This window comes from Halteromyces radiatus, assembly GCF_025201355.1.
Source record: "Halteromyces radiatus strain CBS 162.75 chromosome Unknown BX664scaffold_10, whole genome shotgun sequence".
In the NCBI taxonomy this organism is placed as follows: Eukaryota; Fungi; Mucoromycota; class Mucoromycetes; order Mucorales; family Cunninghamellaceae; genus Halteromyces; species Halteromyces radiatus.
The window spans coordinates 21,481-45,527 of record NW_026251696.1 but is presented as its reverse complement, the minus strand read 5'-3'; the positions used below and the strand labels follow the sequence as shown (position 1 = coordinate 45,527).

Genomic DNA, 24,047 nt, shown 5'->3' with positions numbered 1-24,047 from the left:
AAAAAAAAAAAAAGTAGAAAACATTACAGTAATGAGGAACAACTTTCAAGCACCGCGTTGAACGAGACGATTTATTCCATATATAAAACAACTGGACCTTATGTAATTAAACTAAGAGTCAAGACTAACTATCTGATATCTTCTTGATCCAAACCACTACACTTTTGTACGCGCCACTAGTCAAATAAGGTAGATCCAACCCTTTATACATCAAGTTAGCACCAGAGTAAGTTTCCACTTGACTATCATTGTGAGTCGTCCATAATTCGAGTTCGTATTTTGCTTTGGGGTCGAGTTTCCGTAAACGAATAGGTGGAATAGGAAACCAAAAGGGACTAGAAGGTCGAAAGGCCAATAACACGGCTTCATTAGGTATAGTTGTCATAGTCACCAAGAATCGAGTATGATCCGCATGTAACCAATCAAGATCACCCAATTGTAATATATGTCGTAATTTGATATATAGCTTGATCCAGTTTGTCGCTTCTGTTTTTTGTTCATCAGTATATTTCAAGATATTTGATCCAATTCCCAATGCACCCATGAAAGCCACGTGAAATCGATATGATAATGGTATAGATTTGTAACCAGGATCCTCTTGTGGCATATCTGTCACCCTATTTAATAAAAAAAAAAAAAGTAATTAATCATTTTAAAAAATCATCATCATCTTTTTATTTTTACTTTTTATTTCTTTTTTTTTTGTTTTATTTTTCACTTACCAACAACTCATCATACTTGGTGGTAATACAGATGAGATACCATGTTGTATAATCAATCTTGCATCAGGTTGCGTATTGTCGCTCACCCAACATTGATCCACCATCTTCAATACCCCAGGATCAGCTCGCCCACCACCACTACTACAAGATTCAATCAGTAATCCAGGAAAATCAGTTTTCAATTGTTTGAGTAGATGATAAAACATATTCACATGAGATATCCACACTTCCCGAGCATCACGTTCATCTTGACCAAATGGTGTATTATTATTATTAAGTAGTTGAGAGCCAGCTTCACTAATAGGTCGATTCATATCCCATTTGATATAATCCACTCCAATCTCCATGATGTTGTGTCTGAGTCGATCATAGATATAAGACCGTACTTGTTCATTTGTAAGATCCAATACTAATTGATGCCTTGCTTCACTACGAGGTCTTTCACGATAATGATATACCCAATCTGGATGTTCTCGATAAAGCGAAGAATCGGGATTGACCTATATAAAATAGAAAAAAAAAAAAGAAAAAAAAGATGTGAATCAAAAAAAAAAAAAAAAAAAAAAAGAGGTATATACCATTTCAGGTTCGAACCAGAGACCAAACTTCATACCAAGAGAATGAACATGATCAGCCAAAGGTTTGAGACCATTAGGAAACTTGTTTTCATCATAGAACCAATCCCCAAGTCCAGCCTTGTCACTAGTACGTCCACGGAACCAACCATCATCCAAAACAAACAGTTCCACCCCAAGTTTTGCAGCTTCATTTGCCAAATCTAGTTGTTGTTGGATATTCACATCAAATCCCGCCGCTTCCCAAGAATTGTAAAGAATAGGATTGATCTTGCCCTGTTGAAGATAACGTGGTAATAGTTGTCTTGCACCAAAGATGCCTAAAGAAGAATAACCTGCCATAAACACTGGTGTGGTAAACGTTTCACCTGCCTCAAGCGTCAAGCCAAAATCAAGCGGTTGTAATCCACCGGAAATCCGAACCTGGCCTTGATAATCCACATCCATACGGATGGTCCAATTGCCACTCCAAGCGATGGCACCGAAATAAGTATCTTGTCTGTTTGGTAGATTGGATTCAGATGTCAAAGCAAAATAAGGATAGGCCTGTGCGGATGGAATGCCTCGTGTTGATCCAAGGGTATATTGGTTGTTGGTGTGTAGGTTGACAGTAGTGTTCACCTGAGTTTCTGCAGACCAAGCACCATTCAACGTTGTCAATTGTCGTGATTTATTGTTTATTGTTGGTGGGAGATGCCATGCTGCCGAAAGCATCTTGTCAATATGTAAGGAGAAGGATGATGATGATCGATTGGAGATAGTGGCTGAACGTTCAATCAAACCAGTCTTGACACATATCTTATAATGAAGGCATACTACTACATCCTCATAATATTGATCCTGTAATGTTATGACCAAATGATGGCTGTTGTGTATGTAATGGTCGACAAAGGCAAGATCCAGTTCTCGAGTCCCCGAAGGAAATGTCACTTTTAAACTTGTTTCTCCAAACCTTAGTCCACCAAAATAAGGATATTCTTCAGGTGCTGTAGTCAATGCAGGATCTTGGGAACTACGTTCTGGTTGTAGTTGTGCAGCAGGAATATCGTCCATGGAGTACAATCGAGGTCCCCAGTAAAGATTCAATACGAGTTTTTTATCCAAAGTCACCCCAATAACATATGTGCTATTTTCTGATACCAAGTAAAACCGATGTTTATCAGGGTGGCAAGTAATACCAAGTGGCAACATTAGAGCGTGTGTAAAAATAAAAAAAAAAAAAAAAGGCACTAAAAAAAGGAACAAGAAAGACAAAAAAAAAAATCTTTTGCGTTCTAAAATTTCAATCCCCCGCGTCCATAAGTCTAGGATAAAAGTTTTTTTTTCTTTTTTTTTTTTATTTATTTACGTAATGATGATGATGTTAGTGCAATAAAAAAAAAAGATGATGATTTGTATCTATCTAAATAAATAAGGCTATACAATATATATATATAAAAAGGATGTTAATTACAAAAAGGAAAAAAAAAATAAAACTACAAAAAGTGGGAATCATAGGAAGGTCTTGACAGTAGATTGGAATCTCGGTAAGCGATTGCATTGCTCTATCAAGTTGAATGATTTTGGAGTTTCCCATTCATCTTGTGCGACAAACATGCGGGCATAACGAAGACAGATCTCTTCTCGAAATTGGTTGTACAAACGCCTATTATAGAAACGCTATCAAAAATAGATTTAAAAGGTCAGTCATGAATTTCCTTTTTTTTTTTTTTTTTTTTTTTTTTTTACCTCTAAAGAACGAGTTTCATTGGGGTAATCATGAGTTTGATGAATGATAAAATCTTGAGGCATAACATAATAATCAACACCAGAAACATAGAGTTCGAATAGACAAGCAGCTTTGTTACTTCCATAACCAAAGAATCGTTCATCACACCAAGGTTGATGATTCTTTTTGTATACAATGTAAGGTTCATAAGATTGTTGATATTCAGTGACTTTGTATATATCATTAGCAGTGATCCAATAAGGATAATTGGTGGAAGCATGACCGGGTGTCCAAAATGAATGAAACATATCAATAGCTTGATTTTGGTATAGGTTGATCAGACTGTGTTTTGTAGTAGGGAATGTTCTATAATCCAATCCATCATCTTGTTTAGTGAATTCAAATGCAGGAATGACCAGAGCAGAATGACCATTATTCAATAATTCCATGGCATGAGGATTATTGAGAATATGTTTCCTGAAATCAGTACAGAGATAAAAGTCCACATCAAGCATCATTACATTGTCAGATCGAGCAAAGAATCTTGCCACGTTACGCCACAAGTTTAATTGTCTTTCCATCTTATCCTTGATCACATGAACGTCTACATACTTTTGCATAGATGGTTGTTGTTTGATAGTTTGACCAAGTAATTCCAAAGTATTTTCACCAGATTCATCAGGAGCAATATGAAGAGCAACAGAAATAGGACCTATATATAAAAAGAATGAGTTGATGATTTTATAATAATAATATTTTACCTTGATATCGTTCAGCCAAAATAGCTAAAGTATGAATTCGACTTTTGGTAATGGTTGTAAGAATAGTAATATCGTTGATAGTAGGATGATGATTTGCTTTGAAATAATAAGGTTGAATATCACTATTACCCACTGATGCAGAGAAAGCTTTTTCAAATACTGATTTTGTTGGTAATTGATGTTGTTGACCTATATAAAAATGAGATGAGTTATATACTTATTTAATATTATATAATGATATTACCATTTCGATTATCAATCCAATTGAATTGATTTTTATTCATTGTAAAACGATCACTTGTCAAAGTAATTTGATTAGTATCAGTAAAAGTAGTAGTAGTAGTTGTAGGAGGAGTCCATAAGATACTAAATTCAGTTGAATGTTGTTTCCAATCTAAAGAACTAAGGTCAATGAACCAACCAATAAAAAGACCAAGAAAACAAACAATAACTAACGTTTTAGCTACTTTTCGATAAGATATTGAGTGTTCAAAAGACATTTTTTCTTTTATCACAAAGAAAAAAAAAAAGAAAGTAAAGTAAAACGAAAAAGGAAAAGAAGGAAAAAAGAAAGAAAAAAAGAAAAAAAAAAGTGTACCTTTTTAAACCTAATAGTTCAATCTATAAAAAGAATTTCGTTAGTTTTCATTTCCCGTCCAGGGCGTTTTTCTTTCCCCATAAGAATTAAGAAACAAAAATAATAAAAATAAACACATCGCATATGACCATCATTGGAAAGAATACCAAAATAGTATTACTTACCTATCAAAATCAAAAGAATCATCTATGATGATATTGTATCCAGATAAGGCTTAGATTTCTTTTTTTTTTCTTTGTTGTTGTTGTTATTGTAATAGTTGTGGCTCATTACATAAAAGGTGTTAAAGGAAATTAAAGTTTTTTCATTGCTATGAAACCCAAAAAGAAAAAAAAAAAAAGAGTACTTGGGCTTGTTCTTCGGTGATTCAACCTGCTAAAACATTTTTGCGCCTAGTAATGCAAAAAAAAAAAAAAAAAAAAAAAAAAAAAAAAAAGTTTCTTCTTGTCTCCTTTTTTTTTTTTTTTTCTTATATCTCCTTTTTTCTTCATTAGTTTAACAAAAAAGACCTTATGACTACACTTAGAAGATTATATCCAGGTAGTCGTCTAGAGGTATATATATTATATTGAAATAAAATAATATATATATTATTATTAACATCATTTTTTTACTTTTTTGTTGTTCAAAGAAAACTTTCAATTGGCCTATTGAACCTTTAGATAATCTAGAATCATCTTTTAACGTACAAGAATATCTACAACAAGTGATTAGATCAGATCGTAGTAATGTTGAACATATTGTAGAACTTCCTGATACTGTTGATAAACAAGTATGGCAATATGAACATCTTAGGTAATAATATATATATATACTTATTATTTTAATTACTTAACTTATTAATCTATTTTAGACAAGTTTGTTTAGAACTTAGTCTATTAGTAGTAGCTTTGGAACCTGAATGTACAAAAGAAAATTGTCCTGAAATGAAAGCTGATGGTTGGCTTTACTTATGTGCTGCTCATCCTTCAACACAATCAGTTAATATTATAATAATAATAATAATAATATATAACTAACTTTATATTTTTCTATAGTGTCCTGCCATTGATTATATTATTCATACTTTAGATGGTGCAACTATTCTTTTAAATAATTCAAAATACTTTCCTAGCAGGTAATCATCAATATCTTTTTATTATTGTTTATAACTTATATTATTATTATTAGAATCTCAGTTCCTGAACCATCATTGAAACATTTTCAATCTATTGCCCGTCGTTTATATCGTATTTTTGCACATGCTTACTTTCATCATCGTGAAATATATGAACTTTTTGAAGTAAAGTATCTTAATAAATTATTTAATATTATTTTAACTGATTTTACGTTTTCTTTAGAATGATACATATTTATATGCAAGATTCCTGTTATTATCAAGAAAATATGGTTTGGTTCCTCCAGAATTAGTCAGTATTCCAGATGAAAAAGAAGAATCACACAATAATGAAGAAGAAGAAGAAGAAGATGATGATGTGGAAAGTACTAATCATCAAGACAACAATCATTCTACAACAAAGTCAATAGAAGATGATAATCGAAGTGAATTGACGGCAATCGAAGATGATTGATAATGATTATTTATTTAGTTTTATTATTATACCTTAGTTATTAAATAAAAAATCAGTTTTTTTTTTATATATATGGTTGGATTCATGCTACCAATCGTCGGATGAACAAGCTTTAAGATGGTCCTGTTTTTACCTTTCACGTGTAAAAAAAAAAGCGGACTTGTCTGATCCACTATTTTCTTTTTTTTTTTTTTTTTCTTTTTTCGTTGTTCAACTCATTCTTTTTCTTTATCCTTCTCCCATTACATTCCTTCTTTACTTTATTCATTTTGTATTTATAATGGCTGATAATAAGAACAAAGGTAAAAACCAAATAAGTATAAGAATAATAAAATTTTATAATACATTGACAGTTTTTCACTAACATTGTTTCTTTTCTTTTCTTTTTTTTTTTTTCCTTTTCTTTCTTTTGTTGTCACACACACACACTCTCTAGAATCCACCTCACCGTATCCTTCAACCATAAATAACAATGATCTTTTCTCGGAAGCAGAAAGACGTCAATTTCATTCTGTTTTGGATAGTTTTTCCTCGTCAGACGATTCATATACAAACAATAATACACAAGTACCATATAATAACGGAACCAGGAACAACCCTATATCAGGTAATTTTATACCAATGAGAAAAGAAAAAAAAAATGGAGTACTGGGCACTTGTCAAAGCATATGAGACTTTTTTTTTTTTGTATGACCCAAGATCGGATGATATAATTCATTCTTTCTTTTTTTTTTTTTTTTGTATCTTTCTTTATGAGGAAAGAAAAGGATGACAAAGCGACATTGAAGATAGACATGTGGTTTTTTAACAGATTTGACATAGATCACTAACAAAAACTCTTTATCCCTCTTTTTTTTTTATTTTATTTTATTGATCTAGTACAACATTCATCCTCACCTACCCGTGTTTTATTATCACCTCCTTATTCAAAAAATAGTACTTTTGGTCAACAACAAATTCAAACATTACCTATTCTGGATATACAAGCTGGTCGAAAAAGAGTTGGTGATACAAAGTCAAATAATGACAACAATAGCATGATGGATTCAAAGAAATATCGATTATTATTAGATGGGGATGATACTATACCATCATCATCACCTTCTTCTCAATCACATACATTAAACAATCGTATTGATTCTTCCTTTGTCATGATGGAAGATACATCATCTGCATCACCACCATCACAACGACAAACGACTAAACCAAAAGGTAGTGGACGTGGAAGAAAACCGGCTCATGAACTCTTATCCGAAGATCAAAAAAAGGCAAATCATATCGCTTCTGAACAAAAACGACGGGCAAATATTCGTATTGGTTTTGATCAATTGGTGGATATTGTACCTACATTAAATGAATGTCAACGAAGTGAATCTTTGATTTTACAAAAATGTAAGTTTCTTATACATCTTTATGAATTTATCTGATTTGGATTTATTTATTATAGCTGCTGATTATATACGTCAATTAGTCGATACGAAAAATGGATTACGTGATCGTGTTAGAGAACTTCAAACTGCTCTTGGTGAAGTCCCAGATGAAGATGTAAAAATACATGATAGATATTCGAAAAAAAAAAGTGGACTGACTGTTTTTATTTATTTATTTATTTTTGATTTTTTTTTTTAATTCTTCTTTTTGATGTGTAGAGCTCAGAAGGCGAAATGGATTATAGCTTTTAATATTAGATTATAATAGAATATATTTTTTGTTTATTATTATTATTATGATGATACCAAATCAATAAAAACATTTAGATTTATTATATAAAAAAATATTTATACTGATGAATCGTGATTACTTTTCGAATTAAAAAAAAAAGGAAATGGAGATTTGAATAGATTTTATTAATTTGTTATGTTTTTTTTTATAGGGATAAATACAAGGTAATCAGGATGATACATAAACATATAGATAAAAAAAAGAATGTTCAATGGAGATATACAAATAATTTTTTTTAAAGAAGAAGGAAAAAAAAAGGGTGATACTAGATTTTAGTGAATAGGTTTGGTTTCTAATTTATCAAGACCAGCACGGGCAGCCATTGCCTGCGTGTTTGCAAAAGGAGTTTTCAAAGAATCAGGTAAAGTAGCCTTGAAGTCTTCAGTATTCATCCAATCCAATCCATGTTGGAAAACAGTCTTAGCACGGTGATGACCTCCTTCGATGGTACCCATAGATGCATGTAACGTGGCACGTTTCTTGGAAGAAAAGTAAGCAGCTCGATGAAGAATATTATTGTCATAAAACACAGTTTGTCCAGGCTTCAAATCCACACGAAGTTGACCGGGCATATTGTGACTCTTGGGATCATTGATGGTGATATCACGTTCTTCAGGTGTACGGACACGACGATGAGAATTGGGAACAACATAAAGACAATCATCAGCATAGAGAGCACTAATAAATAAAATAAATAAATGAGTTTTGTTATAACAATATTTTTTTTTTGAATGCTTACGTGTTCCATTGAGTACCATAATGAGGAATGGCCAATAATTCTTCTTCCTTTTCTTGAGGAGTTTCGGCAGGAACAGCATCACGATGCCAAGTCAAATCAAAATCATGCTCTTGAGGATTGATCAAAAGATTAAATAATTCTATACAAAATTAAAAAATCAGTGATCCATAACTAGACAGAGAAGAGTCATCCTTACCAAATTGCAAATCTTCACGCTTTGTATGAATCAATTGACTAACAGCGGACAAAAGAGCTTCAGAACCATACCATTCCATAAAAACAGATTCCTTCAAATCAGGATGTAACAAGTGTTGGACACCCCAAACATCATCACCTTCAGTCCAAGGAGGGAATTGAGTGCCTACCAAACGACTAAACTATACATTAGTCCCATACTTTTTTTTTCATTACTTCTTATTTACCGGTGTTTCCATTCTCCATTTCTGGCCTTATTAATCACTCGTTCACAAGCATCCTTGAGTCTAGGAAGCATTTCTTCAGGAATCAAATTATCCACAATAACAAAACCATCACGCTTCAAAGCTTCATCAATAGGTACATTGTTAATATCAGTCAACATGGTTGGTTTAAGCAGAGTTTCTTCAAAATAAATATAAAAAAAAAGAGGGAAGAAAAAAAAAAAAAAAAAGAAGTAAAAAGAGAAAGAAGGGAAGTTAAAAAAACAGTTTTATAGAGCAAAACTTAAAAAAGGAAAGGAACCAAAAAAAAAAAAAAAAAGGGCCAGTCATCTTCTCACGATGGATCTTATGTCAGCTATACTTTCAAATGCAGACATTGGTTACCCTGGAAACCAAACGTTTACCGAGGAACGGCCTGACAGTTCTCTAAAACTTGATCACGCTCTCTCTCTCTTTTTATTTTTTTTTTTTCTATATCCTTCTAAATGACTGGAAAATAAATGACAAGAGATAAAAAAAAAAAGTGATGAGTGGCACACACATATGTATATAATAAATACACTGATCCTTGTCAATTAGATACAAAGTGTTATTAAACAAAATCCAATTTAACGTCCATTGCGGAGTTGTCGGGTTGCAGCTAAACCAGAAAATACTTTTTTCAGTTTATTGTAGGGAAAAAGGGTTGTTTTTTTTAAAAAAAAGACCAATGACAATCACACATTCATAAAAAAAAAAAAATCGAATCATCTTTCCTTGTTACACCGATAAACTACAACAGGGAAATGAATGAACTACATCCTTTGTCATGAAAAGAAAAGAAAAAAAAAGACAGGGACTAAAATGGGAATCATCTATCTCCTTTTCTTAAACATTCTTCCGACATGGGTGTGTGGGGCTCCGTTTTTTTTTTTTTTTTTTTTATTGTCAGGTATATGACTCACATAATATGAAGGGTCTACAAACCCCGTATTCAGGGATCATTGAAATCATTACCATCAATCAAGGCTTACACAAAAAAAAAAATATGGATATCTACAGTTGACTAACACCAAGTAATACCTTCTATTGATTTTTGAAGGGAAAAAAAAAATTTGGATCATGCTCCCCTCTTTTTTTTTTTTTTTTTTTTTTTTAGAGAGAGAGAGTAAAATTGGAAAAGGAAGGATCTGCTTTTTATTTGAAATATGATATATAGGATGCATTTTATATTTGATTTCGTAGTTGATCCAAAAAAAAAAAAAAATAGAGACACATTCTTATTTGATGCACGATCTGTCAGCAAATACAAGAATCAGTCTCATGATGCATAATAAACGCTAGCCTATCTTTCGGGAATCACGCGCACACTTACATATCAATATGTTTGTAATGCATATTATAAAAAAGGTGTTTATTTGTTAAAAGAAAATATGTGTATATCAAACAAAAATAAAACAATCAAACTAAACTGATCTACCAAAATAATCTATTCTACCGAACTATTCCATTAATATAAATTATTGTACTGGATGATAAACTAAGCAATGAGGTCAAGTTGTAGATCCAAATCGGCATTTTCCCACTATACATACGATGTTTTTCCCAGATGGTACGAGCTGTTCTGCATCTAATTCCCCACGCCCCTTGATATCCTTTCTTAGAATAATCTTGTTTGAATGCATTCCATCTAATACATACAAATTGCGATTTCTTGGTCCTAATTTTTGAAGCATTGGAAGAATTGTATTATTACCTATAGAATATTGGTAGAGATTGTTTAGTATCAACAATTTGATTTTTTTTTTCATATACCCTTAAACTTACATCGGATGAGTATCCATATTTGACAAGTTTTTTTTTTTTTTTTTTTTTTTTTTTTTGTCACAACAAGAAGATGATCCTAACCTTGATGAGTTTCCAAGCAGTGGAGTATCTGTCTGTCTAGTTGACAACTCTAGTCAATATCTAATAATCAAAAAGGGATGTAATTAGTGAGTATGACTGATCTTTTATTTATACTAAAAAGATAAAACTATACTTATATAGTGATGACCACCAATTTCTTTTGTTGCTTATCAAGGGTTTTTATCACAATAAATTCGAATAATATGATCTATACAAAAAAAAAAAAGTCAAAGGTCTCATATGCAAGTCTTTTTCTCATTCTTGCTTACCTCCCATTTAGATGGCATATATAGCTTTCTGTATTGTTCCCACTATATTATGCGACAGAAAAAAATGCTTGTTGTTCCTGTAAAAGTATCAACCATCCAATCCATCTAAAGAAAAGAATAAAAAAAAAAAGATCAATAAACAATATATGTCATAACGAAACTGTTGAATCAATACATTCGGTTACCAATGGTAACTTGAAGTTGTTTTTGTAATTGATGGTGGAAAAAAAAAAAAAGTAATGTGGAGAGGAAAGAAAAACGAACAAAATCTAAAATCATATCCCATTCTTTTGAAACAAGCGCGGAGAGCAAAGTGAATCTTACATAAGTGAATAATATTTTTTTTTTATTTGTAAAAAGTAGATAATGTAATAAATATGACAACAAAGATTAGAAATAAAAAAAAAAAAAAACTGTAATTCTACAAACAATCTAACTAAAACTTCATTTTTTCATCAACATCATCCGAAAGTTGAGTAATATCCACAGCAGGATAACCTTGCCAAATAGAACCACGATCGGCCACTTCACCTGAGATAATCAAAGAGTTTTCCAATATAGTACAATCCTCCATCATCGTAGCACCAGTCGCCAATCTTGATCCAGAACGAAGTACTGAGCCTGCACCAACATGTAAAGGATTGATGCTGAATTGACCAAGTGTATTCATGTGACAGACCAAAGAGGCCTTATCAACTGCCACATCATCTTCTAAAGTAACAAGATCAGGTTCAGTCATCATTGGATCACCACCAGAAGGATAAAGACACACACGTTTGCCAATCCTACAGCCCATGCCACGGAAATAAAGCATGATCCATCCAGATCCTCCAATGAGATTCAAAGCGTTTTGTCGTAATGCTTGCTGAACCGTAATAAGGAATTGCCATCGTTGACAGTAGGATGATTCATCCCAGTTGTATTGTCCTTGTTTGCGTCTACCAAAGAGTGTCCACTTCCATCCAATATCCAAAGCCAAGCATAAGAATGTCAATGTCGTCATGATGCCAGCTGCTACACCAAAAATAATCAAAAAGGCCCATCCTTCTCTAGAACTAAAGATCTGTGTATTATTATTGACATGGTGTACAGGTGCCAAAGATAACAATTGGATTTGTCCACGTTGATAGTAAGCTGCCACTTGAATAGCTGCTGTGATGGGTGCCGCCCAGAGAACGGAAGCTGCCATTTTTACAAAAATATTGAACGGTACAACTAAAAATAAAGGCACCACAAAATAATTTGCTTTGCGTTGATAAAAAGCACGTCCAAAAGGTGTGATAGTTGAAGATTGTTGTTCATCATTGTTGATCGTCTTGTTGTCATCGAATTTTTCGTTCTTGTCAGATTTTGTTTTGATGTTGACAGTATCGGTACCATCCTTGAATTTGACGGCATTTCCATTGAATGAACCAAACCAAGTAGATCCATCTTCAATTCTGAAATTCTTTTTGAGTAATCCACCAGAACCAAGAACTGCACGACGACCCACTTGTGATCCAGGTAAAAGTACACAGTTGTCAGCGATCATAGCACCATCACCAATAGAAATACCAATAGATTCTGTAGTATCTGAACATTGTATAAAAGAGCGGGATCCAAATACAACATCATCACCTATCGTCAACAGATCATATTCCACCACATGAAGTCCACTTCCAGGCCAATAAATACGCTTGCCCACTTTTGCACCTAAAAGACGATAGATGATACTAATAGGCTCATAATGAGTTCCAATAATACTTGCAACACCTTGTAAATTTTCTCCAGGAGGTAAAAGAGTTTTCATCAGCCAATAACGGAAGAGAGATAACTGATCACGACGTCGAGGTCCAGCTTTGAATTTCCCAATCACAGTTCGTTTGCATAAAATAACTAATATCAGATAAAATAGAGGCACCACAGATTTTCGTACAGCCACGGCAAGTAAATGTAAACCAACACGCTTGGGTTGAGCAAAATAGAGAATCAATTGAGAAAACCGACTTGACAATGCAGCTTGACCACTAACAAAGTATGATTGATTGGTGAGTAGATAGATAATACCGATCCAAGGAGCATTAGCAATGAGATTGATGATGAAAACAAGAGGCCATCCAACCAACAATTTCAGAAGAAAATGAGGAGGTGGATAATGAGCAGCACAAGCATCAGCTAAAGCCATACCTTGAGGAGTATCAATAGAAGCCAATGCACCATCACCAGCTTGCAAATTACGAGGGAAATTGGCTGTCGATGGACCCATAACAGTACCAGGGGCAAGAGTCGTTCCAGCAATCACAAATGATCGAAGTCCAACCACACAATTATCACCAATCACCAGAGGATTCAAATTCATATGTCCAGTAGATAATGTAAAAGGTCGAGCACTACATTTTTCATCCAAAGTACAACCATCACCAATGGTAACCAAATCAAATTCACGAACATCAGCTTTTGGATTCACATGACAACTTTTGCCCACTTTTGCCCCCATCATTCGAAGATAAAGACAATGCAACCAAGGTTCAGCTCCAAAAATACCTAGACCAGCCAAGTCGATCACCCGGTTCACAATCCACCACCGCAAGTAGTATTGACCCCATAATGGATAAGAACCAGTACGATATTTGCCAATCACGATCCATTTGATGATCACAGCTACTAAAGGGAAAACAATAGCAGATGCCACTGCAGTAATTCCAAGTGCCAAAAGTAATTGTACCAGTCGAATACCATGATTTTGAGTAGGATTTGTCCAAGTGGTGGCGATACAGGATAACATGTAGGCAAAAAAGAACCATCGAGAGGTAGTTTGTATAGGTTGCATAAAATACACACCAGAAGCTTGTATAAGCATGATGATTGGATTGAAAGGGTTACGAGCGCCACTTGGTTCACGTTGTGCCATACGTTTCTTGTAATCAGGACTACCAAAAGGTTGTTGATTTCCATTGTTTTCCATTTGACCTTCTTGATCGCTGTTCTGTTCCTTGTATGCATTGTACCCCATGGTCAGTAGTGGATGATCCTTGGCTATCTTTTCACCACAAGTTTCTGCTAGTCCAATAGGAGTTCGATTGTTGCCTTCATAAAGAATAGTGACTGGAAGTACCACACCTAATTTTGCACGGATCTGTGAAATCAAAAATCCACTTTTAAGAGAATTGCCACCATATTCAAAAAAGTCACCATCAACAGGAAATGTTGCATTTGCTACTGTCGTCACTGTTGATGTTGATCGAATAGATTGTCTATCATCCTTGATGCTGGATGGTGCGGAAGAAAGACCAAGTACATAGGCAAAAATATCACGAAGAAGTAATGCAACTGGATCATCTGATGTTTCTTGTTGTTGTTGGGCCAAATTGTGAAGATAATCGCCATCAATGGTTCCGTCGTCATTCCTTACAAGTTGATCGATAAGATGAATGTGTCTTGGTAACATGTAATCGTGTACTTGTGATGATAACCATTGTTGAAGCATACTAGTAAAGTCCATTTCCACATTGTCATTATTGTTGTTGTTGTTGTCGTTTTTAACAACAAATATATGAGTTTGACCACTGATTGAATTGTTGTATGCTGCACAATCATCTACTTGAGGATGCTTCATAATAGTAGTAATCACATCATCAGTTGACCAAGTAACATTTGATTTGACAATAGGTTCAGTCAATGGTGTTCCTTTGGGTGGACATACAGCTTCATATAGTCGTTGAGACACATTGATATTATTTTCAGAATCCATAAACATTGGAATGTCGAGTCGATTGCTGAATTGAATTCGTAATATCTTGTTGACGTTGCTTTTTGGTACATCATCCATGTAAACAAGTACTTGAGGTAATTTTGATTGATGTAGTTTCTGATTCATGAATGAACGTAATGTTCGTAAATCTGGTCTATTACTTCCTTCTAAAAAATAAAATTCAATATGAGATTCAAAAAAAAAAAAAAAAAAAAAAAAAGAGTATATGTTTAGTATTTTTTTTTTTTATTTTTTTATTTTTTTTTACTTACCACGAGTAACAATAACAGCACCAATTGTTTCTTGTAAAGTATCATGAGGAACAGAAAAAACCATTGCTTGAGCCACTCTAGGATGTGTCATAAGTACTTGTTCAATTTCAAAAGGAGATATGACTTCACCACCACGATTGATGATTTCTTTTGATCGACCAGTAATATACAAGTATCCATTTTCTAAATAGCCCATATCACCAGTGTCAAACCAACCATCAGCATCGAATGTACTTGAATTGTCAACACCTTCATAACCAGAAAAACAAGGGATACCTTGCACCATGATATGACCAGTGACACCATCTTGATGTACCTGGTAACCATCCTTGGCGATCATTAAATTTGGACCCACTAAAAGACCGGAGGTACCCGAGCGACTCAGATCATAATCACGAGGGGGAGCCGATATAGGAAGGCATTCTGTCATACCATAAGAAGGTAGTACAACTGCATTGGTAAATTGAGCTTTTATCCGATTCGCCAAAGCTGGAAGAAGATCACCACCAGCATTACATACCATTCTGACACCTAGAGAATGTTGTTGAGAGAATCTCCTCATGGTTGCTTCTTGAAGAATAGCTTGGTGCATAGTTGGAACAGCAAAATACCATACATGTCGAGATTGTTTTTCCAAAATATCCCAAAATAGAGCAGCATCGAATCCCTTGACAACGTTTTTTGAAAAAAAAAAAAAAAAAAAAGGTAAGACATTGTTTTTGTTTTGTTTTGTTTTTTTTTTTTTCTTTGGTTTTTTTAGAATAATCAATAATAAAATCTATATTTACTTACATTGCACAAAATAACAGAACCTGAAGTAAATAGAGGAGTCAAAAGACTACGTACTACACCACCAACATGATAAAGAGGCATCATATTGATATTAACATCAGTAGGTTGAGCACCATAAGAAGCAGAAACACAAGTAGTAGCAACACATATAGTACGTAAGGAATAAGGCACGACTTTTTTAGTTCCACTTGTACCAGAAGTTTGAAGGACCAATACTATATCATCAGCTTGATTGAGTAAGGAGGCACTTGAAATATTATCATCATCATCATCATCATCATCACAGGTTGTTGTTGGAGTAGAGTTGTCATTGTTGATATGGAATTGAGGATCACCATGAAGAGTAAATAAAATATCATTATCAGGTTCTGTTTCCAACCCAATAAGTTGTAATCCACCTTGTCGAAGAGTTGTCACCATAGGATCATCCTTTGCTTGAAGTTTTGTATTTGAAATAATCACAGCTTGGACACGCATGTTCTTGAAATCATGTAATAGTTCTTCAGGAGTCAAACTATCATTGGATGGAGCACAAGCACAGTAAGCCATTGTAGCAATCATACAAAGACCAAGAGCAGGACCTTGGGGTAAACAAATAGCAACACGAGAGCCTTGTTGAAGATTGAATTGAGCTAAATTGAATTGAGAACTGATAAAGGTATGCATTTGATTATAAGTGATAAATGAAGAATCTAATGGGTTGGATGATGATAATGGTGTAAGTGTGGTTGTTGAAGTTGCATTTGATGGAATATAAGTTGAAGGAGTTGTTGATATTGAAGTTTGTTGAACAGACGATGATGAAGTAGGTTGAGCGATAATGGCAGGTTCTTGTGATATATCAATAAAATCCAATAAAGTATCATATTGTAAAGTTCGATTGACCAAAGCACCTAAAGGTTCATCAGGACGTTCAGCTTGAGAATTGGTGAGGAAACCTCTATAGGTAAAATCCAAAAGTTGTAATACATATTGAAAGTTGCTATTTTTTGTTTTTTGTTTTCCTTCTATAGTGGAAGAAGGTCTTGAAATACAAGGTGAATTTGTGACGAGTGTACTTTTATAGGTAATTGAGACTTTCGACCGATTGACAAGATCCACAGAACGACGCGATGGTAATGGAGTTGTAATCATGTTGAAAAGTGAATGTGATTCAATGTATATATTTGTTTGTTTGTTTTTTTATGTGTGTGTGTATAATATATAATAAAAAAAAATAAAAGGGTATAATAAAATATAACAAAAAAAAATAAAAAAAAAAATCACAATTAAAAAAAAAAAAAAAAGGAAAAGAAATGAGCGTAAATGCTAATGGTACTTTATACATATGCGGAGTCCAAATTTAGTAACGCAAACTCTGCTAAAAGGAAGAAACAAAAGAGTTTAAGATCGACGGTCATTATGCAAGTTACCCCGCCTCGTTGAAATGCGAAGCGCCCTGTTTCTATTTCGGTCATCCATTATTTTGGAATGTTTGTCTATCAATCCAGTCTCTTTTTTTTTTTTTTTTTTGATCAATCCTCCTTCTCCGCACTCCCCCCATTTACCCCTTATTTTTCCCTTCATATGCACAATCAAATGAGAAATAGATATAAAACGTCCCAAAATTTATCTCCAATATTAAACAATTGTTTCTAAAAAAAAAAAAAAAAAAAAAATAGCACTCTTTATCAAAAATATTAAGAGAAAAAAAAATTACAAAAGCCTCATTTATCATTCCCTTTTAACCGTACCTCTTTTTTTTTTTTTTTTTACTTTATCTTTATCAGTTACCATGATTAAATCTTGGTAAAAGCCTTTTCAGCTATAAATAAAAAAAAAATGAATATCAGCGTTGTGTACTTATAAAACTGAGTACAAAGTAGATCTTTCGTTCTTTGAAATGCATAATAATGAGGCTGCAAAAAGATTTATTCATGTTGAATCAATCTTACACGTGCAATCATAAAGGCGCAAAAACAATAACAAATGTAAAAATAACAACAACAAAAAAAAAAAGTTTTGTGTTCTCTTTTTTTTTTTTTTTCCTGGTTATTGATATGATGATGGTGGATGATAATGTTAATGATGATTGATTAATGGATGATTGCGTAATGGAGATTACATAATGAATGGAATAGATCATTAAAATAATAAATGATTGTATAATTGAAATTTACTTAATGGACGATTGAATAATAAATAATTGAATGATAGATGATTGAATTGATGAATAACTATATGATGATGATGATTGATGATGATTGATAGATTGATTCGTGAAAACAAGTAAGATTTGGTATATGCAAAACAATCATCATCAAATCAGTCAATGTGCCTTTACGCGTCCATACTAATAAGGAATCATCATCAACATCAACCTTAAGATACAAGCCTTGGCATAGTTTATATGCAAGCTGCTGGGATTGTTGTAGATCATATTGATTGAATTGTACTCACGTATCACAAGACACTCGTTTACTACCTGTCCGCTGACGGGATGATCGCAAAAAAAAAAAAAAAAAAAAAAAAAAAAAAAAAAAAAGCAAATGCGTATCACGACTTGCCTCAGCAGCAAAATTTAAGAGTTAAGAACTTCCTATTTTGGTTATAGTCACGTTGGAAGAAGAGATGGCGCTCAGATACAACTATGAATGTTAACATGCAAATCATATGTTTATACAATTCTTTGTTATTATTTTTTTTTCTTTCTCGTAAATATCCATAAATAGTTAAAATAGCTGCATTTACGTTACAACTATTTTGACAACCAATCAAGACGAAATCTTAACCGGAACTGTTCTTTTTTTTTTTTTATCTTTATTATTATTAATATCATTATAATTATTATTATTCAACTTTTTTAGTATTTAAATCTATATTTTTTCCTTAAATTTTATAACTTTTATTTAATTCTTTTTCTATATTATTATACATCACACTTTGTTAGAAAGATGGTTTCTAGTGATAAAATACGATTCTACTATGATAGCCATATGATTTAACCTGGTATTTGACATGCGCTCGCGTGTTCTGCGGTATTTGAATCACTATCTTGTTTTATTGTTTTTTTTCTATCTCTCGTTTTTGAGGCGCAAGTGTACTTCTTTCCTTTTTTTTTTTTTTTTCTTTATTCTTTTACATTCTTCACTAGAATTATTAAATCATGTCATACCCTGGAAATTATGGTACTGGTGGATATCCTCCTCCTATTCACACACCAAATTACCCACCACCTCCACCTCAACAGAGTTATCCTCCTCCCAATTATCCTCCTCCTCAACAAGGATATCCTTCTCACAACTATCCTCCTCCTCCTCAACAAGGTTATCCTCCTCCCAATCATCCTTCACCTAATCAAGCTTATCCTCCACCTAATTATCCTCCTCCTCAACAACAACATGGTTATCCTCCACCACCGCCTCAACAATCTTATCCAGGTTCATCTTCTCATGGCAACGTAAGTTTTTTTATTTTTATTTTTTTTTCTGATGGTCAATAGTTATCTAAATTGATTCTTTTTTTTTTCATTGTATGTCACAGTATCCTCCTCCTCCTTCTTCTGATGGTAGACAAGGTTATGGATCAAATACTGTAAGTGATATTAGGAATGAGAGAAGCAAACTGATTGACATTTATATATAGTATTCACCACCACCTCCACAAACGAATAATCCGAATTACAGACCTTATCCCAACAATGAACAAATTCGACCACCTACTTATACTGGTAAGAATTTAGCTTTTTTAATCGACGTTATCTAATGAATTATTTTTAAAGGCCAAGATCCTGTATTCCGTCCTTCTGATCCATCATTATCTCAAGCAAACTATTCTCAACCTCCAAACTCTGTGCATCAACCTGCTCAACCAGGTACTGAATATATTAATAAAAGATTATAAAAAAAAAAAAAAACTTGTAATACTTATCCATTTATTTTCTAATGTATCATAGCACCCTATGCTCCATCTCCCAGTAATCAAGGTGCCAATCAATTCGTGATGCATGTGAATCCTAATATGCAAAATGTCCCACCTCCAAATTTCTTACTCTCCAATTGTATGATTATATGTATATTCTACTATTATTGAATGGTTAACTCATTTCTTTTTATATGTATTTTAGGTCAAGGTCGTAAACGAGCTCTATTGATCGGCATCAATTATTTCAGATCGAAAAATGAACTACGTGGTAAAAACAAAAAAAAAAAAGGATCATTAGCGAAAAAGAGATGAGATCATTGAATCCATACTTTTCTTTTTTTTTTTTTTCTATAGGTTGTATCAACGATGTCCAAAATGTAAAATTATTCTTGATCCAATTGTATGGTTTCCGTGAAGTAAGTTTCAAGAATGAGAATAAAGGATAAAATATGGTCGACCTTCTTTTTTTATTTATTTATTTTTATCAAATATAGGAAGATATGGTTATATTGACAGATGATCAAACTGATCCACGATTCATCCCTACCCGGCAAAATATGATCAGTGGAATGCAATGGCTAGTGGCCAATGCGCAACCAAACGACTCGTAAATAATATACAAAAGAAAAAAAAAAAAAGAGGAGGCAAGAGAAACTGATTTATTTTGACGTTTTTTTTTTTTTTCTTTTTTCTTTGTAGATTCTTTTTCCACTTTAGTGGGCATGGTGGAAGTGTAAGTGACAAATTAAAAAAAAAAAAAAAAAAAATGAATTAGTATCTAATCAGCTGTGTGACACTCTTTTTTTTTTTTTCCTGGATAGGTGAAAGATCAAGATGGTGATGAAGATGATGGTTATGATGAAACAATTTATCCTGTCGATCATGATCGTTATCCGGGAGAAACTGGTCAGATTATTGATGATGTAAGTGATCCTAATGCAGAAGTGTTTATATTTATCTGTTTTGTTTCGTTTTCATAGGAAATGAATGCTATTATGGTACGACCTTTACCTAGGGGTTGTCGATTGACTGCTATATTTGATAGTTGCCATAGTGGAACTGCATTGGATTTACCCTATGTTTATTCGACTCAAGGTACACTGAAGGAACAAAATATGTTCAAGGATGCTGGAAGTGGTCTGATGAAAGCTGGTATGGCTTATGCGTCTGGTAATGTTGGTGGAGCGCTTTCTTCTTTAATGTCCCTTGGAAACAAGGTGATGACTGGCAAGAAAACGGATGAACGTATCAAGCAATTCAAGGGTTCCGAAGCGGATGTCATCATGTTTTCTGGATGCAAGGATGATCAAACAAGTGCTGATGCTGTTATCAACGCTAGAGCAACTGGTGCCATGTCTTATTCTCTTATCAGTAAGTCGTCAAACTATAATACAATATACGTGTGTATTGGTTTATTAATGTTTTCTCTTTTTTTTTTTATCTCATCGTAGCTGCACTACGTGCGAACAAGAATCAATCTTATCTTCAATTACTAAATTCAATTCGTGCTATTCTTCGTGAAAAATACTCCCAACGTCCTCAGTTTAGTTCAAGTCATCCTATTGGTAAGTTTGAAAAGAAAAGACCCTACTACAACGTGCATCCTTATTTATTTATTTTTTTTTTTTTTTGATAGATACAAATTTATTATTCATTATGTAATGGTTTATATAATTTAGTTTATTACTCTTTTTTTTATGGAAAAAAAAATAAAATACTGTTTAAATCTTTTATTTTAATGATAATGATGATATTTACTTGATGATGATAATGACATGGATTATGAATAGAAGAACATATAATATTGATTCCTTTTCCCCTCGTATCTTTTTTTTTTTTTTCGATAAAGTTTGAAACCCCCTTGTCCCTGGTTTTCCTTGTTTCATACCCCACCCCCTTTTCTTTTTTTTTATTCTATTGTTATTTTAATAAGCCCAAAACGGGAGTATACATGTGGTTACAAAACATTTGAAACTTTTGATTATATGTATGTCATTTTTTTTTATTTACTTAATTCCTCATGTTCATACAAATAGATATATATCTTTTTTTTTTTTTTTTTGCTTTAACATGGTTTATACAGTAATCTCTTGATTGAATCTTTTCAAGTCTAAATAAATAACATTGATTGCTCAAAATGGAAATCATCCGATCCGATTATATCGTGATTTTCCCCATATTAACCTTCAAAAAGGGATGGTGTATGTTATACGCATTGTTCATGTAACATTGATTGATCGACAATAAATCTCCCCCCCCTTGATTATTGTCTATAAGTTTTGTTCGTTTCATAAATGATATGATATTCTTTTATTTTCAATCATGATGATGATGATGATAGTGTGGTCCACCTAAAGCTTTTACATCTTCCTTCATACTTTGCACTTTTGATTATTACATACCATCATCCACCTTTTTTTTAAAAAAAAAAAAAGAAAAATAATAATATATTAACTCTCATCACTCCATAAAAATATTCAATGTCAATTTATATCACGATAAACAAATGATTATAATCAACCATTTTATGAAATTAGATGTATCATCAAAATAAAAAATAGAGAACAAGGAAGTCAGTGAGATTTCTTTTTTATTTGAAAATTGTGTTAAAAAGAGACAAAGTATCTAAATAGAAAGTTTTGTTGTTCTTATATATAAATACGTAGTGAGTGATACGTAATACTTGTATCATTACACCATATTTAAGATTTGTGACCAAATTTTATTTTCTTTTTTTATTATTTTAGTTCGTAATACATGTTATACAGAGAGTATAATCTTATTAGTATTTTATTTTTTCATTGATGTGATGAATCATCCTATGTGTAGTGGATTTCATTATTGACATGTTTATATACTTGACGGTAGCAAAGCACCACGAGCATAATAACTTTCAAAGTCCGTATTTTTTACTTTTATTATCTTTTTGAATATATTTTTTTATTTTCTTTTATTTCTTTCTTTTCTTTATAATAACTTTAGTTATAGTATATCAATTAGTGATCTATAATACTTTTATTTAATAAAACTTTTTATTTTTATTCATACCACTTTTTATTACACGTCAATGTAATTGATTCCATCTTCTGATGTATTTTTTTTTTAATTCTTTATTTGCGAATGCATTCTTTAGTTTACGGATATGGTTACGGAATATGCTGAGGACACATTTTTTTTTTCTCCAGTCTTTTGGAAAATCATCTAAGGTTTTATTTCTATATCTATCAATCATCCGAATTATTTTATAATCTCAAAGACTTTTTAATCAAGTTGTTTTATATCATCATATTATTTTAAAAATATATATATATTTGGACTACGATCTACTTACTGATCATCAAAAAAAAAATAAAAATAAAAATAAAAGATGTAATCTTTTCTCTTCTATCAACATAGAACTGGTGCTCATTATTACAGAACAAAACAATCATCAAACATATTAACTGTTAGGATCACTTCTTTGAAATATTGGATTACGAAATTTCTTTTTTTTCTTCTTCTTCAAGAACTATCCTTTAACCACACTATCATATTTTTTATTTTTATTTTTTTATTTTTTTTTTTTATTTTTATATTCACACCGTTTCATCCGCTATTCTTTCCCATCATCATAACTGGTTTTATTATCACATGGTTGATGATTAATCTTCCAATTTATTTTTTTTTTAGTATAAATAACCCTCAAATATTTAATTAGTTTACTACGTTAATCTTAACTTATATTTTTTTTTAACAAACAAATAAAAGATTTATTTTATAAATCAAATCATCTTCGCCACTCTTAAGAAAATAACCTTCTTAAGTGTTAACTTTATTTTATTTAATCAAACCTTTATCTTATATTATTTTATTAGATCATCATCAAGTGTGATCATTATCAAGACATCTATATCTTTATTTGAAATTAAGTATGTTTTTTTTTTTTTTTTACAAAAGAACTGGTGCTCACTACATATCAATCATCATCGATATTATTATATTAATAATATTATTCGTCAATAATATAAATCAATCATCCACTCAAGTAACAAAAAAAAAAAAAAAAAAAAAAAAAGAGAAAGCATCAACACAAAATATATCCAAAAAAGGATACTGAATTCTGATTGGCTGAAATTCGACAGGCAGAAAAAAATAAAAAAAGAAATCCGCCTCACCAGGGGCTCGAACCCTGGACCTTAGGATTAAAAGTCCCACGCTCTACCGACTGAGCTAGCAAGGCTGATATGTCTCGTAAACAAATATATCCATTATAAATCCAATCCATAATTTCGAGGAAAATGATTGGCTAAAAGTAGCCGGGACGGCATTTGATTATCCAATCAATATCAAATTTTTCTTTTTAATATGCTATTGAGGGGAATGCGCTACTTTTTTTTTTT

General features: G+C 32.4%; 7 protein-coding genes and 1 non-coding gene across 8 annotated transcripts; 3 read left to right on the top strand and 5 right to left on the bottom strand.

Moving 5' to 3' along the window:
- Nucleotides 1-23: 23 nt before the first annotated feature.
- On the bottom strand, nucleotides 24-2,500 carry BX664DRAFT_303330 (alpha-galactosidase). Its single transcript, XM_051542478.1, has 3 exons — nucleotides 1,301-2,500; nucleotides 723-1,222; nucleotides 24-617 (listed from the first exon to the last, which is right to left on the bottom strand). Exons 1-3 carry the CDS (start codon nucleotides 2,486-2,488, stop codon nucleotides 125-127), a joined length of 2,181 nt encoding a protein of 726 aa, XP_051396150.1. The 5' UTR covers nucleotides 2,489-2,500; the 3' UTR covers nucleotides 24-124.
- A 126-nt stretch (nucleotides 2,501-2,626) lies between these two features.
- On the bottom strand, nucleotides 2,627-4,319 carry BX664DRAFT_342345 (glycosyl-transferase for dystroglycan-domain-containing protein). The gene is made up of 4 exons (XM_051547123.1): nucleotides 4,011-4,319; nucleotides 3,767-3,955; nucleotides 3,026-3,717; nucleotides 2,627-2,956 (listed from the first exon to the last, which is right to left on the bottom strand). Exons 1-4 carry the CDS (start codon nucleotides 4,264-4,266, stop codon nucleotides 2,789-2,791), a joined length of 1,305 nt encoding a protein of 434 aa, XP_051396149.1. The 5' UTR covers nucleotides 4,267-4,319; the 3' UTR covers nucleotides 2,627-2,788.
- A 502-nt stretch (nucleotides 4,320-4,821) lies between these two features.
- Nucleotides 4,822-5,917, top strand: BX664DRAFT_342344 (Mob1/phocein; the record flags this gene model as incomplete). The annotated part of the gene is made up of 5 exons (XM_051547122.1): nucleotides 4,822-4,918; nucleotides 4,996-5,159; nucleotides 5,218-5,344; nucleotides 5,402-5,481; nucleotides 5,535-5,917. Coding segments are annotated over exons 1-5 (583 nt in total), but the record flags the coding sequence as incomplete, so codon positions are not given.
- Nucleotides 5,918-6,864: 947 nt separating this feature from the next.
- Nucleotides 6,865-7,610, top strand: BX664DRAFT_36239 (uncharacterized protein). Its single transcript, XM_051548307.1, has one exon. The coding sequence runs from the start codon at nucleotides 6,973-6,975 to the stop codon at nucleotides 7,360-7,362; it is 390 nt and encodes a 129-aa protein (XP_051396147.1). The 5' UTR covers nucleotides 6,865-6,972; the 3' UTR covers nucleotides 7,363-7,610.
- Nucleotides 7,611-7,725: 115 nt separating this feature from the next.
- BX664DRAFT_342339 (uncharacterized protein) lies at nucleotides 7,726-9,037 on the bottom strand. Its single transcript, XM_051547121.1, has 4 exons — nucleotides 8,819-9,037; nucleotides 8,593-8,768; nucleotides 8,397-8,535; nucleotides 7,726-8,335 (listed from the first exon to the last, which is right to left on the bottom strand). The coding sequence occupies exons 1-4, from the start codon at nucleotides 8,974-8,976 to the stop codon at nucleotides 7,930-7,932; spliced, it is 879 nt and encodes a 292-aa protein (XP_051396146.1). The 5' UTR covers nucleotides 8,977-9,037; the 3' UTR covers nucleotides 7,726-7,929.
- Nucleotides 9,038-11,323: 2,286 nt separating this feature from the next.
- Nucleotides 11,324-17,025, bottom strand: BX664DRAFT_342329 (uncharacterized protein). The gene is made up of 3 exons (XM_051547120.1): nucleotides 15,766-17,025; nucleotides 14,974-15,640; nucleotides 11,324-14,868 (listed from the first exon to the last, which is right to left on the bottom strand). Exons 1-3 carry the CDS (start codon nucleotides 16,897-16,899, stop codon nucleotides 11,408-11,410), a joined length of 5,262 nt encoding a protein of 1,753 aa, XP_051396145.1. The 5' UTR covers nucleotides 16,900-17,025; the 3' UTR covers nucleotides 11,324-11,407.
- Nucleotides 17,026-18,861: 1,836 nt separating this feature from the next.
- On the top strand, nucleotides 18,862-21,386 carry BX664DRAFT_342328 (caspase domain-containing protein). The gene is made up of 13 exons (XM_051547119.1): nucleotides 18,862-19,204; nucleotides 19,288-19,338; nucleotides 19,390-19,474; nucleotides 19,526-19,618; nucleotides 19,700-19,804; nucleotides 19,871-19,936; nucleotides 20,023-20,084; nucleotides 20,163-20,275; nucleotides 20,368-20,401; nucleotides 20,490-20,591; nucleotides 20,649-21,039; nucleotides 21,120-21,233; nucleotides 21,305-21,386. The coding sequence occupies exons 1-13, from the start codon at nucleotides 18,911-18,913 to the stop codon at nucleotides 21,328-21,330; spliced, it is 1,536 nt and encodes a 511-aa protein (XP_051396144.1). The 5' UTR covers nucleotides 18,862-18,910; the 3' UTR covers nucleotides 21,331-21,386.
- A 2,428-nt stretch (nucleotides 21,387-23,814) lies between these two features.
- BX664DRAFT_t122 lies at nucleotides 23,815-23,887 on the bottom strand. Its single transcript has one exon. It is a non-coding gene; the product is annotated as a tRNA-Lys (tRNA).
- Nucleotides 23,888-24,047: the final 160 nt, after the last annotated feature.